General features: G+C 30.1%; 1 protein-coding gene across 9 annotated transcripts in view; it reads left to right on the top strand.

Moving 5' to 3' along the window:
- CSMD3 (CUB and Sushi multiple domains 3) overlaps window positions 1-17,437 on the top strand; it is a 1,302,111-nt gene that overhangs the window by 508,817 nt on the left and 775,857 nt on the right. For 4 of the 9 annotated variants that reach the window (XM_051844770.2, XM_051844771.2, XM_051844776.2 and 1 more), the window contains one exon: window positions 8,243-8,554. The exons of the other annotated variants lie outside the window; for them this stretch is intronic. In XM_051844770.2, coding sequence (XP_051700730.2) covers window positions 8,243-8,554 — 312 coding nt within the window. The remainder of the gene's footprint in view (window positions 1-8,242; window positions 8,555-17,437) is intronic. 9 annotated transcript variants of the gene reach the window in all.

The raw sequence follows: 17,437 nt of genomic DNA, 5'->3' as shown, positions 1-17,437 counted from the left end.
GGAGATATATATATTTATATATATTTAGTAAATGTCCCAATATGTATTATGTGTAATACTTCAATGTATAAGGTCTATCATACTTGCCTTTCAGGTTGATGGTAGACTCTATATGTTCTTAACATTTCTGAAGATTTTTTTCCCTCCAATGTGCTGTTTCTTAGCCAATGTTGGTATTTATTTTCAAACAAATCAACTTTTGCTATTAATTAATTTGCTACTATGACATAAAAAATGTTCTACAGAATGCATGATGCAGAAAATGAAAAGTATTTTTTTTGGTCTGAGTTTCTTATTAGGCTGCTTTACTTCAGCATATTTTTACAAATTCTCACTAGTTGCTCAGTAGCCCTTCCATGATCAACTTCATGTGTTCCAGAATGTCAGAATTTCCTAGATGCTCATGGCTCCATTTATAGCCCCCTCATTAATAATGAACCCAGTTCTACCAATTTCATACCAGTCTCATGGGAAAAGATTTCTCCCAAGTTTTTGTTTTAATAAAAAAAAATCTTCATAATAAACTAATACAGCTGAATAATTAAGCAGTTACCCTAGGGTTTGTGTACCAATCAGCCACAAAGTTGTCTCATTATAAGAGAATAATTTTGAGAAGGCAAAATTTTAATGTTTTTAAAAGATGTACTTTATTTATTTAAGGGACTTGACCAGGCTGAATCCAGGAGTCTAGAACTCCTTTTGTTGCAGGGTTGCAGGGGCCCAAGCACTCAGGGACTCTTTTGCTGCTTTCCTGGGCCCGTTAGCAGGGAGCTGGAATGGGGGCAGAGCAACCCAGACTTGAACAGGTCTTCAGTAAGACATGCTGGTCTCAGGCCACAGTTTAAACTGCTGTGCCACAAAAGCGGTAATGGAAAAATGTAATTCTAAATATTGTGTCTTAATAACATCTGTGATATTGAAATAAAGATATGGAAAAAGACAGCCTCTTAGTTCCCCTTAACTGTTTGATATAAAAATCAGCATTATATATTTGTAGGTACTAAAAATGGAATGTTTACAATTAAAGAAAAATCATGACATCTCCTTCTCTAAATTAGAAATCCTTGTGGAAGGAAACCAAGGATAAACAGTAGGATACTTTCAGATAATTAAAGGAGGTAGGGACATAATGAATAGGTCAGAAAAAGAAAGACTTCCCTTTTTTCTTTGAATTGCTGTTGGTATACAAGGTAGTCCCATCAACATCTTTCCCTTATTTCTTAGCCTTTTCCATCAAAATAACAATTACTATCATTATAAAATTCTAGTTTTTTGAAAAGTGTGCTTAAGGGTGGAAGAAAAGGGAAATAATACTTTCATTTGAAAAGACATAAATAAAGGAGTAACTCATATTCTTGGATATTCCTCTCCTTTGAATTTTTCTATTCCAACAAAAAATAAAAATGCAATTATAGGGTATGTTTTGTATTGTTTAAACACAGCTGGAGCATCCATTTTCTTATTTATGCTTATATTCTAAAAATTTTATATCTAATAACAAATACTAACTAAATATAAAATATATTTTTGAGAGGAAGACCATCATAGTTTAGCAATATTTGTTCATTAATTTTTTCCTCATAAACAAAATATTTAAGGGGAATTAGGGATAAAATGTATAATACATGGTTTCAACTTTCGCAAGATGTTACAATATATATATATAGATTTCAGAGACAACAAGACTGAAAGTTTAGATATGCTGATATGACATCTTGGATTAAAGAATATAAAGGGCCCCTTGTCCTAATAATGCATCTAAATGTTCCATGAGAATTCAAAATATTTCTATAAGAGTTTTTATGGAAAAATAGAGCAAGTGTATGCTAAGTTTCATCTTGTTTGGGAGAAACCCAAAATGACAAATTTTTCTACTTCAGTTAACAGATGAGATCCATTGCAACAAAGAGGTTTAAAAATGTAGGATTCTTGTTAATGCATGCAGAAAAACAAGAGATGTAGCAGTGATATCATGAATCTTACTCAAAACCTAGGTTTTCAAGTTTTATTGTCAATATTGTGACTTTTTGGAAGACAATTATGCCTAGTTATATAAAAAACCTTCTGTTTATATTGTGGTGATTTATTCCTGCAAGTAGTGTGTGTGATGTGTGTGTTTGTGTGTGTGTGTCCATGTGTGTGTGTGTGTTTATATTTGCATTAAAATGCAATTTTTTAAAAAAGGTACATAGTGGAGACTTCCAAAATTAATGAAAAAGGGAGTGATATGATGCTGAAGCATGATTTACACGTTCATTTTAATCAACTGAGTAAAGCAGTAGATGATCATTTGAGAAAGATAGTATCTTCAAGATTCTGGCAATCATCAGTTTAAAAAGGTTTTCTCTAGTATGCTCTTACTCTATTTTTCATACTGAGAAATGAAATGTCTATCGTTTCACATTTATTGTAATAAAACTCTGATGATACTTGTCATGGTTGACCAACATAGTAGTCTCTTGAATGTTCTTTAATGGATTTGACATTTCCATATTTCATTTGGAAAAGGACTTACCATTGTTTGGCAAGAGTTTATCAATATTTTAAACAGTTTAGGATTAGGATTCTTATCTTCTACATAAACAACTTGGAATAGTACATAATTTATTTAATACTTGTATTATAGTCATTTATTTACTTGTAATAAGTACAATTTTAATAGTTGTATCACTAAATTTATTGATAAATCCACAGTTTCACTTGAAACAAATATTTTATTTATTTGCTCATTTTGCATAATATATCAGTAAGACTGCTTATATTTGATAAACAGTAGCAAAATGTTTGCGTAACTACTGGTTTATATTTAGGGCTTATACATTTAAATAGAAAATACAATATGAAGAATTACAAATATATTAGTATGTAAATAAGGTCAGAAATAATTTGTATTTAAATTTTCAGTTTGCATTTTAACTTAGAATGTACCTATTTAATTAATTAATAAACTTAGAAAATCTGTTATTTGAATTACTATTTTCATATTTCACCAAGATGTTTGCATCTCAAAATATGGATACAAGAGTGAGCATTTTTTACATTTCATGTCAGTCTAAGAACCATTTTTTTTCTTAGTTATGCAATTTATAGTCAAGGGTTTATTACATTCATTGAATAAAGTATTTTAAGACTACAATTTTATATAGTTTCAAATAAAATTAGTATTTTAATTTAAAATAAAAGCTTTATAAGACAAATAATCTTAGAAACTAGATTATTAACTAAGTATTTTTCCAAGATTCACTAAAAATTTGCCTAAATAATTTTATAGAAGCTAACAAAGATCAAAGGTAGAGCATTTATATTTCTTCTGTATTTTTAAAGGCCATATTCTTTTTCAATTTACCCACCTCTTTAACTTTAGTATTGATAATATAAGCACATCCATGAATTTAAACTATTAAATTCACATTTTAGGATACAGGAGATAACAGTGTTAAAATGCAAGGATATTTCAGTTGTTTTCTCAACTGTTGTATGTGTAATGAAAACTGTAACATTTGATCTGTGAAAATCAGTGAATTTGTTTCAATTCAGTCTCTCATATTCAATTAATTTGCAAGTATCCTTATGGCCTAACATATTTTCCCATACATTTTTTGTAAGTAATGTTAAATAAAAGAAAGAAAAAAGATCAAATTATATATTCTTAAATAAATGTCTTAAGTGATAGATTAAATGAAATTTTTGTCACACTAGTAAGATTTAAATTTTGTTTTGTTATTTTCATTTTGTATGAATATTTTGCATTTTACATGTTTTCATGTTTAATGTTTGTTGCATTTTCTTCATCTCATAAAATTATTATTATTTTGTTAAACTTTCAAATGTTTCCTAAGCAACCCCTAAAACTAAAGGAAGGAACAGAATATATAAAACTAATTTACATAAAATAATGTGCCAAACATAATTATCTAAAAGTAACCTCTTTGAATATGCAATTATCTTTAACATGTACTTGTTTCGTATGTATTTTGAGCCATCCACTCATATCTCTAGCAACATATTTCGTTCTTCTGTAAGGAATTAGAAATAATAACAAAGCTCAAGGAAGCATAAAACTTAAAAACAATGCTTAAGTGTAAAATGTTACTCAAAAGAAGTTCAAATTCAATCATGTTATGTGATTTTATTTGATAGATTTTCTAAATTATTTATTTATTAAAGGCTTATGCTTTTGTCATGCGTTTTTCTTTTGGAGATTTATTTGTAAAAATTAAAAAATGCAAAATTTAATTTTAACTAAAATATATAATAATCCAAATTTAAGCTTGTGTATATTATTGTGATATAAACTTTTCAATTTACATATGTAGCATATGTCATTTTTCATTATTCTTTAAAGATGACATATAATTTTGATTTATAGAAGCATGTGCATGTATGTAAATCATTTCATTTTATTTTTGTTCTTGTTGTGAAATGTTTTGTTAAAAATATTAATAAACTTATATTCCAGGATTTTGTTTTTATGTTGTAAATATCTTGTTTTAAAAATGTTTCAAGTAATTTATGATAGAATAGTCTAATTGTGATAAACTTACCTTGTTTACATGACTTGATTTCAAATGAAGAATGAAATTTTTGAATGTATAATTTCCTTTTTTAATTTATGTATCTTGATATATATATATATCTAATTGTACTACCAGAAACAACATTTACATAATTGTGCAGCATACTTCATTTCTTTTTGAGAAAGAAAATAATATATATTTTAATATAGGTTTGGCTATAATATATATTTAATATTGAAGCAGTACTATATACAATTCTAAGGCTTTTCTAACACTAGCAATTACCTCATGAATCAGTAATATATGCAAAAATTTTGAATGTTTTCAAACTGTTAAATGATGCATTTTGAAAACTGAAAAATTTGTGTTTGAGACACTGGTGACTTAAAGTGCTACCAATATCAGCAGTCTAGATTGCTTCACATTTTAAATAAAATGGTTGTAAATATATATTACATAAGTATATGGTGATAAATTATTTTACTGGCCTATAAAAACCAGTGTTGTTTTTATAGTTCCACTATTTGTGTTAAACAAATCTAACTAAATTTAGATGACCTTCTATTTTCTGCAATTCTGGGATATTTCCATTTTTTGCTCTACAGAAATTTGAACACTCTGTTTAAATCTGTTTCACACTAACAGAATAAACTTTCATATTTGGGAAATGAGACATAAATCTTGAAGTGATTTTTAATTTTGCAATTAAATCTTCAGTTTCCACACTTTTTCAAAGTAATGTTTTTGAAAGTTAAAACCAACATTATCTGTTTCCTCTTTCTCTTCACCCCCTGCACATTTAGAATGGGTCTTCATCTTTGTCATTGTTTAAAGGTGACTTTGCCATGAAAAAAAAAACAAAACTATAATTATGTTTCGTTTGTGAAATTTATCCTCTGTTTATTATTACTAATATTATTTTGCCCTGTTATTACATCCATTCTTTCATTTATTCTTTCTTTTGATGAATGTTTCTTGAACATCTACTGTGTGCAGGGTACTGTTAACAATGGTAAGGATCAGGCAATGAACAGAACATACAAAAATCTCAGCCTTCATGGAGCTTGCATTCTCGTTAGGAGAGGATAAAGAATAAAAACAATTTAAAACGTAACAACTGATTAGTATAATATATGTTTATATCAGGTTAGGTTAGGCTATGGCTATTAAAAAACAGTGCTTTTCAATGATTTATTTCAACATTAAACCCTATCCTGTTAAGGATATTGGACGGAATTACCACCACCATTAGTGAGAAGTATTCCTGTAATACTGAAGATTTTTGAAGATTGGGGTTACTAGCAAGTCCTGGGTCAAAACACTACAAAGATCATGTCTAACTCAAAAATTTGGTCTGTAATTATATTTATCCCCTAGTATCTTCAGAAAAATGTGTGTTTGTCTATTTGGTCTGTAGGTCTTGAGTTGTAGAGAATTAACCCAGAATTTTTGACCCAAGAGTCGGGTCCCAAAAATTATTGTTCTCAAGAATTAACCCAGAATCATTGACCCAGATACAAGAGATTATTTGATATTAACCTTAATGACTCAGTGATGAAATATGATAATTTGACTTATCCTGTTGTGAAAGGTAGGGGTCCTTTGAGAATATTTGAGAGAGAGTATGAATATCACAATTCTCATTATTTTGGTTTATCATTAGCAAAACATGGACTTAGTTTAATGGTTTCTTTGTTTAAATTAAACCCCAAAGGCTGGAAATATGATGGAGTTGCAAAAAGTTTTAAAGTATTAGTTTTTCATCCTGCTTAAATTTGTCTTCTCAAAAATAGAATATTTTATTTAATTGCTAGGAGAATAATTTGCACCAATTTTCATAATGATGAGCACATGGACATCCCAAATACATGATTTATTGTCCCGCACATTATATGTTAGTATTATAAGCATAGTTGTTACTTGGTCATGTGATCAAAGAAAACTTTTACGAAATATTAGTTTATGTTACAATATAAAAATATTACAAGCCCAAATGCATACCTAACACAAATCTAATAGATCCTAATTTTTATAAAACCTTGGCTTGGAAAAATATTCATTAGCAGCTGTATTCATATCAATGCTTAAAATATATTATGCTGTTAAGATAATCTAATAATCATCTTGCCTCATGTTAGTTTATGTTAGTCCCTGCAACATGTAATCATAACTTAATACTTTTGAATTTGCACAAAAATTAAAGTAGGATTTGATCACCCATACTGGAAGTATTAGTAACAGAAAGGTATACTTTTTTAAAATTTTGTATATTATTGAAGGCCTCCTATTTGGCTTTGTTTCTTTTTTTTTTTTTTTAGTTTCAGGCAAGAAACAAATTTAATAATCTTACTTATCACCTGCCCACAAGACAGAAGAAAAACAGGTCATTCTTAAATCATATTTAATCATATCATCACTATCCTTTTAGAAATACTAAGATTTCCCTATGTATATTATCTTCTAAAATAGCTAAACATTGAATATTGAGAAGAAAGGTAAATAAAAATATATACCCCTCATTGACTTTAAAAAATTCAAGAGTCTCCTAATCAGAATCTGACTATGATAATATGATTCCCAATAAGTAGCTGTATCTCTAAAATTCAATGATTTTCCCCATTCAGTATTTTAGCAGTCAAGATCCTTTTAAATACATTTTGATTCATTTTTATGCTTTTAAGATTACCTTTTTTATTGCATGATAACCATATACTATTAAGTACAACCTTTAAAAAATTTAAGTGAAAGAAAAAATAAAATCCTATCTTGGCATACCAAATACATATTTTTAAATTATAATGAAACTTCAGTAAGGATAAGAATGTGAATAATATATAAATATATATAATATAGTATAGCAGTGTTATACTTACAAACATACATTTACATGGAAATCTATTCTCACTGCAATTCATAGAAAAGATATATGAAAATTCCCAACTGTTAGTTAAAGCTTGGGTTGTATGAATAGATGTTAAATGCTGACAGATGGTTAATTTTAACCACTTTTAAACTAATTAATTTAGTTTAATTAGTTCAAAATTAACCAATCAAATATTTACTTTGAAATCATGAAAATATTACATAATTTTAATGAACTAAATTTTCAAACATTTAATATCATGACATTGAATATATTACAATGTTGGCTGCTTTCTGGCAAATAAGGTTAAGATATTTACATGCAATGATTTAAGAGTCTTGTTTTTCATGATTTTGTTTTTATTTTGGCTTTGATTTAAAATCTCCTTTCTTTTCTTGTTTGTCTTACAATAGAAAAGTTTGATATTCTTCCCAGAAATTATGAGGAGTTTATGGCACAGACTGTTCAAAGCATACTTTGAGAAAAGTGTGGTTGCATAGTTACCTATTCCATCAATACCTGTCACTTGCCAGGAATTTATTGCTAAAATTAATCTGTGGGTTAAAAGAATAAAAGCAGAAGATTGATTCAGAGCACTATAAAGGGTTTATTCTTTCACTCTTCCCACCAGTGTATTACAGTTAAAACGTGATGTATTTTGTGTATAATGTCTATTCATAGGTTGATTGATATGAAGAAGCCTACAAATTGACTTGCCTCACATTTTAGTAGTGTATTTGTGTTTTGCCTCTTCATGTTGATTATCTTTAAGGTAATAGAAGAGAAAATAATTTATTAAACTTTTCAAAAAAAGCAAAATTTAAAAGAAAAAGTTAGCATCTAGTGCTACTGTGTCCCACAGGTTCTTCTACATTGACCCTCACTACCTCCACTGGTGAGTTAGAGGAGCATAACAGGACTGCCACTGGTGCAATTGCTGTTGCTAGCACACCTGCAGATGTTACTGTATCCAGTGTTACAGCTGTCACCATCCATAGACTTTCCGAGGAACAGCGAATGCAAGTTACGAATCTCAGAAATTCAGGTCTGGACCCCAACACGTCCAAGGACGGGCTCTCTCCTCATCAAGCAGATACACAAAGTACAAGGAGAAGACCAAGAAATGCTGAACAGATAGAAAGAACTAAAGAGCTTGCAGTTGTTACTCATAGAGGTATTGGATGTTATTTTACTTGTGCCCCTTTAGTTACAGCCAAAGCCATATTTTGGTAATGATTCTAATAAGAGAATGAGCTAAAAGAGAGCCAAGATTTATCAAGGGGAAAAAAAAGAATTCAAATTAGCTGAAAACTATAGATAGAAACAGCCAAATTGGAATAATTTGAAAGCACAGAAATTAATAATTCAGAGTGGAATGCAAATGTTGGAGGGTGGTGGGGGTAAGAGTAGATAGGAAAGAATGTATTAAAAAAGGATAGTAAAAATAAGTACTAAATGCCTATTATTGTGTATTAGTTATAATGTTGTGGTAACAGGAAAACAAAGTAGCTAGTCTTTATTAATAAGTGCACATATTTCACATAGATGATTCATCTCATATAGTAACTTTCCATGTTTGCATGAAATTTTATATTATACAAATAGTAATAGTTGAAAAATAGATAATTTGTGGGAGATTTAAACATTATGTCTGATGATTGTTTTATGTAGTTTAAATTACTTGAGCTATTGACTGTATTGAAAGCAGATTTCTCATTTTGAAATTTCAACATACATTGATTGATATTAGGGCTTCAAGATTTAAATATCCCTTAACTTACTAATTTGCTTTTGAGAGAAAAAATATAAAATACAATCATTTATTGGTAATTTTGTACTGATTTAATATGATAACCTTTTTCAAAATTAAGGAGTGCAACAAGCTTCTTTTCTGTTTCTAGGTAAGTTTCATAGAACAGCTTAGGAAAAAAAATAATGCTGTATAAAAATAAAAGAACTTCATTTATATCAATATATGTGTCAGTGGAAATAATAATTAATTGAATGTATTTCAGATATAAAATATGTTCTGCATTTCCAGCTCATCACCATATATTCTCTAAACTAGCTACAGTTTATGTAGTGTGATTAGGCATCATGGTATAAGTAATGGAAAAACAATGAATGCTTAGAGCATATAAAGAGAAATCAAGACATCTTTACATAAGTTAATTATAAATAATACAAAAATATCAATTATAATTTATATTGAAAATATTACAATGAATAAGATGCATTCTAAAATGAATTTTTTACATATGGTAGTGTTCCTTAAAGAAATAAATCAATATCTTGCTTATCTATTCACTTTCCTATCATGAGTTTTGCTGTTCCTGTGAATATAGCTATCCTGTTAAGAACTATCATTTGCTTTATTAAGGGGACAGTTCCAAAGATAGAGATGGGTGAAATCATAGTAAGATACTGATTAAGAAACAAATATATTTTTTCACTTTCTGGAAAATTCCATGTGCTAACATTGACAAACATTCTAGGAATTATCTTATTACTTATCAAATAGGAGAGTAATTTCTGACAAGTTGTAAAAATTAAATGATCATACTTGTCTAAACAGTTTGCCATCAGATAGTTTGAAAAGCTCTGAAGATATAAATTTATTGTTTTGCAGAACTTGGAACAATAATTCAGATTGAAAAGAGAAAAGGTAGTCAAGTATAGATTAAGCAAAGTAATTTAAAGATCATCCTGTATAATTTTTTTTTTCTATTTAAGCCAGTTTCAAGCATTCCAGAGTATTTTCTTGGCAGATTTCAAATCAGTATTCAGATTTTCTCAATTATTATCATAATCTCCCACTGCTTTTTGGAGCCAATATGTGTTTAAACTTTTCCTATATTCTTGCTACAATGGTCCATCTGAATGTAATATTCATTCAATGGTGCCATCTACTCCGAAATAAATATATTTCAATTTTTTATGTTTAAAGTATATGTAAAATGTTATATGGAAAAAATTTTGAATGCTATCTTAATTATTCTCAATGACTTAAATGTTTTGACTTTTATAAAATCTCTATTTAAATTAAATTGGTTCTTCTGTTTCTTCTTTTTTCTGTTTCTTCTTTAATTATCTATTATTATCTCAGTGATCTCAATTGGCTACTTATTCATTTTTAACTCAAACTTTTAGCAGCATGGGCAAAAATAAATTATCCACCTTAAGTGTAAAGGAAATTGTCTATTTGTTAATATGTTTCAAAGCCCTCAAAATATATATTTATTCTCATAGATTAAAAATGTCGGACTTCAGAGACTTGATTCCTAGCAGGTCCAAATTTCTAAGTTGGAATTGACTGACATAAAAGGATAATATTTTAAAAAGAGATAATTCCAGCTCTAAAATATAGCTACAAGTGCTTGTTGAGAATCAGGTTCTGCTTTGAAGAAAATAAAGATAAATAATCTCTTTCATCTTATTTCAATAGATTGAAATAGATTGGAGAACATAAATAAACCTATCCATGTGTAGAAGAAAGATTTTGTAAAACTCCTGGTTGATCAGAGTACCAGAGAGATATATGGGGTAAACAGGAAGCAAATCATCTATTTTAAGTTACTTTTTAAAACAAGTCAATAAACATAACTCGAAACAAATTACTTACTCTAGCTAATCATAAAAAAGACTTTTTAATTCAATGTCTATATTATGTAGTCAGCAGTTGTCTTAAAAATGAAAATCCGATCATATAACCTCACTTTGAAAATTTCCATAGTCTCTGTGTTACTTAGGAATAAAGCCAAGACGTGTTCATGACCCACTGGAACTTGCTTGTTCTGGCTTTTGTTCACATTTCCAAATTCATCTCTTGCAATTTTCATAATTTCCTACTTTGGGAGGGGGGCAAGTGATCAAAAATCTTTTTTATTGATCAAACATACCCTATTATTTCTGACCTCAAGCCACACTCTTAGACTAGTCCTTCCTTTCAACCAGATCATTCCAATTTGCTTTCCAGGATCTGGCTTAAATTATAACCTCTTAGAAGGTTATGTCTTCCTCTTATAACCTGCCAGTATAGCCTACATTTTCTCTACACTTATAATCGATCACTCTTAATGCATTTTCTGTAAATTTTAAGCTCTTTGAGGAAAAAGATGGGTGGATCTTATTCATGTTGCATTTCCTAGTAAGTTTCTGATATATTTAAAAATATTGGTTATACAAAAGAATAAATATTTACAATTCTAATTACTAGAAAATTCATCAATATACTAAAATACTTGAATTCTATTTTTCAGTGCAATCAGATATCTACATATTTACATATTAATGATAACTATGTATTAAATTTTGTCACAGTCATAAAAAACAGTGTATAAAGGCAAAACTATGATCATGAACCCAGAATAATATATTACTTTTATTAACACTTCAAAATTCACATGCAAATGTATGTAAATTACTTGCTTATATTCCCTTGGACATTTTTAAAATAAAAGACAATTTATAATTAAGCAGAAGAAAACTATAAAACCAATAAATTTTATATGAAAAGTATTGATGAAATAGATTTTATTTAGCTGAAGTTACAAGCAAAAAGATAAGATTCCTATAGTATAGTTTTTCATGACGTCTGCAAGTTCAGGTTGTTTTACATAGTGTTAATGTGAAGATGAAAGATGATGGTGCATTGAAGTGCAAAACATTTTAACCATTTCCTTGAGTACCAAGATATAAACCAATTGCATATCATCCATGCTGAGTTTGGAAGTCAGAGAACTAGGTTAAATCCACACTCTGCCCTTTCTTAGCTTTATGATTTCAAGCAATAAATTCAATTCCCAAAGTCACAACTACTCAATAACTGAAAATTCATGCCTCATAGTGTAGTTGAGTTAAATAATTTAGAATATTGACTTAAGTTTTTGACAAATGCTAATTATTGTTATTTTTGTTATTGTTTGCCAAATGTATCTTAACTCTTTCCATATGCATGGTGTTGAAGTATTTAGTAGGGATATAAGTATGAAAAATAGAATCTATGCCATGAAATAGTCTACATAATTAAAAAATTATTACTAATTTAAAGACTAATATTGCCAGAAGAGTATCCTAAAATTTTTAATGAATTAAAATCAGTGAATGACGACCTCTAAATATAAAAGGCAAGGAGGGCTGCACAGATGATATTTGAACTAATCTGGACATATGAATAAAAGTTTGAAAATAGTAAATTTGTTTTACATAGATTATTTGTTACCATACCATATTTGTTATGTCTATAAGCAAAATAAAAGAAATGTTCAACTATGTCTAAAGGACTATTTAATTAGTATAAATAAGCATAAAACACTTAATATTTTAGCTTATAAATATATAGATGCTAAAATTAGATAATAGCCTTCCATAGTGATATTATAAAAATTATCAGAAGAGCTTGTTACCATTACTTTCCATTGAAGTTATTTCTTAGTGTTTATTTAAAAATCTTTGAAAATAATCACTTAATCCTATAGTTTGCTATTAAAGCTGTATAGAATTACAATTTAAAATTTGACTTAAAATAGAAGAACCTATGTAATAATATCATTAAGCAAAGTTTCTTGTATTTTCAGAATTATCTATTTTATAATTACATGTATTTCTCGGATTCACTAGTACAATGCCACTTTTTTTGTCAGAGAGAGAAAGAGAGGTAGAAAGAAAATGAGTCACACAGACAGACTGATAGAGAAAGAAGGTTCCTGACTATTGGGTTACTCCTCAAGCATCTACAATGGCTCAGGCCAGAGCCAGGATCCAGGATATCAATTCAGGTCTCCCACAAGGGTGGCAGGGACCCATCTTCTGAAGCCATCACCTGTTGCCTTCCATGGTGTGCATTAGCAGGAAGTTAGAGCAGAAGTAGAGTCAGAACTCAACCCTAGGCACTAAATGGTTTGAGGTATGATTGCTTCAAGCAGCATCTTCATCTTAACTTCTGTGCAAAAAGCCTGCCTAATGAAAACCATTATTTAATAGAGGAAACTGTTCTGGCAGAAAGCTATGAAAACTTAGTCAATATTTCTAGATTAGTACTTATTCATTCATTCAAGATTCATTAAAGATCTAATGTATACAGAATGTTCTATTAATAGTGTTTAAAATTATATAGATTTAAATCATATTTGGATATTCTTCCTCAGAAAATTTATTAGTCACATTATACTACTTATGAAGTAATAATTGAAACTGATTTAGTCCATAGTAATTTAATATTGCTTTTCCTAAAAATTTTAGCAAAATAGTAATTCTGTTATTTTCAACATGTAGACAGTTTTGTCAGCTATAAACAGTATTAGTAGTTGGTGTTTTCTTGTATAAAACATGCATATGTTTTTCTGGAAAATTTTCCATAAATATTCACAGTCATTATTATTCTGTTCTTTCCTGTGGATATTCAGTTGAGATAACTATAACATCTTGTGGAATCAAATGTGTATCATGAGGTTTTTATAGATACTACTGCTATTGTTTTATTTTTTATTTTTTTATTTGACGGGTAGAGTTATAGACAGAGAGAGAGAGAGAGACAGAGAGAGAAAGGTCTTCCTTCCGTTGGTTCACTCCCCAAATGACCCCTACGGCGGGCGCTGCACTGATCCGAAGCCAGGAGCTGGATGTTTTTTCCTGGTCTCCTGTGCAGGTGCAGGGGCCCAAGCACTTGGGCCATCCTCCACTGCCCTCCCGGGTCACAGCAGAGAGCTGGACTAGAAGAGGAGCCACCGGAACTAGAACCAGGCGCCCATATGGGATGCCGGTGCCACAGGCAGAGAATTAACCAAGTGAGCAATTGCGCTGGCCCCAAATGCTATTTTTTTGATATAGTGTAGTCAATTCGTACAAAGTATATTTAATGCTAATAGTCATATCAATAGAATTTTGGTTAAGCAAGTAAGTGAGATCATGTTTAACTGAGAATGAATAAGATGTAAACTTTCTTCCCTTCAAAACTAGATCTTCAAAAATTATAGTATAATCATCAGTTTTTAAATAATTATTGTCAACTTTATGAGAAGAATCTAATTAACTTAATTAAGTTAGTATAAAACTATTTCAGGTCAACCATTTTAATTCAAACAAAAGCAGGGATTGATCATATTTATCAGAATTTGTATTTTTTCAAGTAAGCTCATATGAATATTTACATGGCTAAACAGAAATGAGAATACACAGAATATCAAATACATATCTAAATTACTTCCATTTTGTTTCAGAAGTTAAACTTCTGTGATACATAGCAATTTTGTATCCCAAATTTATTCAACAATATAATACAATTAAAACTGCTGTGTGAAAGTAGCAGTTCTTTGGTGCTGACTGCCTGCCCACTGCTACATTATTTGATCATCTATAAAACATATCTTGAAATAATTTCAAGTATTTGTGAGCAACTGATGCTATTTTCAAAAATGTTATTAATGTGTATATAGAGTTTAAATTTATAAATTGAAACGTATTTTCATTTTTTTCATTTTCATAAGTTTTGTCACATTGAGAAAATTATTGTATATGGATAGTTACTTAAATATGTTTTATGTATACTGATGTAGGTTCACAAAATAATCAAGTGTCAGAGTTTTATTGAACATTTTAAGCATGTTATAACTTCAAAAGAATAACAGATTTGGTCTGCATTCTCAAAGGAAACATATAGAAAGATAATATTACAGAGAAAAATTATTGCTCAGTTGTAAGAGGAATAATTACCACAGAATGAATATACTGTGTGAGGTATGATGAGATACAGTAGTCTTCAAATGTATAATAAGTTGCTATATGCGAGAGATAATCAAACCTGTATTCTGGCATGGTTTGTAGAACTTATTTACTGTGTGGAAAACATAGGAAAATACAAAGGAGTTCATTATAGAGAAGAGTGTTCTATCATTTAGTTTTGTTCAAATATAGATTGTAGGCTTCAACGAATAGTAAATTACTAAGTCACTAATAAAACATTGAAACATAGGTTGATAGATGGACAAATTGGGTATTATGAAAGTATTTAAGGGCCAGTGCAGTGGCATTGAAAGGTTAAGATGCTGCTTGCAGAGCTGACATCCCATATGGGGATTGGTTTGAATCCTGGCTGTTCTACTTCCGATCCACCTCCCTGCTAAAGGCCTGGGAAAAGCGGGGAAGGTGGCCCAATACCATGGGCCCCAGCCACTCATGTAGGAGAACCAGAAGAAGCTCCTGGCTCCTGCAGCCTGGCCTAGCCCCAGCCATTGCAACCATTTAGGGAGTGAACCAGCAGATGGAAGGGAAGATTCAATCTCTCTCTCTCTCTCTCTCTCTCTCTCTTTTTCTTTCTCTCTTCTTTTACGTCTCTGTATCTATGACTTTCAAATAAATAAAAAATCTTTTAAAAAAAGAAAGCATTTATATATCTAAGAGTGTCTGGATAATTAGATTGATACTGTCCCTTCTAATCCTAAAAGTCTGTGGTTCTGTCTTTGGCTACTATATACTAATAATAAATTTATCATCACTTAATATTTTCTCTTGGTGTTTACACTTTATGTGACTACTCTATAATTATCGAATTTATATCTTATGTAAAAACAAGTATAAAAATGGCCAATATTACCATCAAGGCATTAAGAGACTGGCAATCTGCTTTTCCCAGTAAATGTAAACTTTGCACGTATGCAGTATACCTCAAACAGGTTATACCCTTTGGTATAAAAATATTTTGTAATACGTGCACATATTTTTCTTAATTTGTATTTGCAAAAGTGTTTGTTTCTCTTAATGTTTTATTTAGTTATTTGAGAGGCAGAAAGACCTTCCATCTCCTGCCTACAATGTCAAGAACTGGTTCAGGCCACGTAGGGAGCCAGGCACCCAATCCATATCTCCGTGTGGGTGGTAGGACATATTTACATCAGCTATTACCTGCTGCCTCCTAGAAACTACATCACCAAGAATCTGGAGGCAAGAGTGGAGCCAAGACTTAGACCCAGGTACTCTGTGATCTGACATGAGCATCCCCCTAGGACAAATGCCCACCGTATCACAAAATTTTTGAGGTATGTTCAATATACATTTTCCCCTGGGCTCAATGCCTGTGTTTACACATTAGATTCCAAAAATGTTCCATTTTCAGGGCCAGTATTATTCTTGTTTTACCGTATTTTGTAATATATTTACTCACACACTTCTTTAATTTCCTTTTTTTACTTTCTTCTGTCATTTTTACTTTCCTTTTCTCTCTTTGTTTTTTCTTTCTCTCCTACCCTTCCACTTTCTTTCACAAACACTAATTAAATTAACACTCAATCACTTGTTGAGTGTGCAGTTTGGAACAAAATTAGACTATACTTCATTGAATTTATATCCAAGTGGAGTAATAAACAAAAGCTGCTTATTGGTAATAAGGGCTGTGCAGACAATCAGAACAGGCTATGGGATGTATGCTATCCGTGGATGGTCAGAAAAGGTCTCTTTGAGGACTTAAAGTGAAACATAAAAACCTGGAAGGAAATAGACATGCTCTTGGAGCTATATTTTGCCACACTCTGGACTCAATCAGAGGAGAACACAGATCAGAGAAAATATCTAGTTATAAAGAGCTGGAGTTTAGAGAAATAGAAAGGCCACTATTTATGGAGTTCTGTGAGCAAGGAGGAGAGCAATGTAGATGCGATGGGAAACAGACAAGAACCAGACCATTTGGATCTGTGGGCTTGGTAAAGAACATTATTTTAATTTAAACCACTTGTGGGCTTTAACAGGGAAAAGATAGTATCTTGTGTCATTTTAAACAAGCCATTTTAGCCAGAAGTTGAAGAAAGAATTTTAAGTAAATTGAACTCAATTAGTAAGATTTAGAGAAGTGGAATTAACAATTGCTAGTTATTCAGTGTCCTCTTTTTAGACTTCAATGTGGACACAAAAATCATCAAACGTTCAATTCAAATACAGATTGTAATTTGATGGAATTGGCATGAAGGCTGAGATTCTACATTTGTAACAAGTCTTCAAGTTATGTTGACACACTGAGTACCAAGAAGTTAGATTACGATGATTATCATTGAGAGAGAGTAACATGTTT

Source organism: Oryctolagus cuniculus, chromosome 6 (assembly GCF_964237555.1).
Source record: "Oryctolagus cuniculus chromosome 6, mOryCun1.1, whole genome shotgun sequence".
Taxonomy (NCBI): Eukaryota; Metazoa; Chordata; class Mammalia; order Lagomorpha; family Leporidae; genus Oryctolagus; species Oryctolagus cuniculus.
Note: the sequence above shows the minus strand (reverse complement) of the source record. Positions and strands in the feature narration are given on the sequence as shown.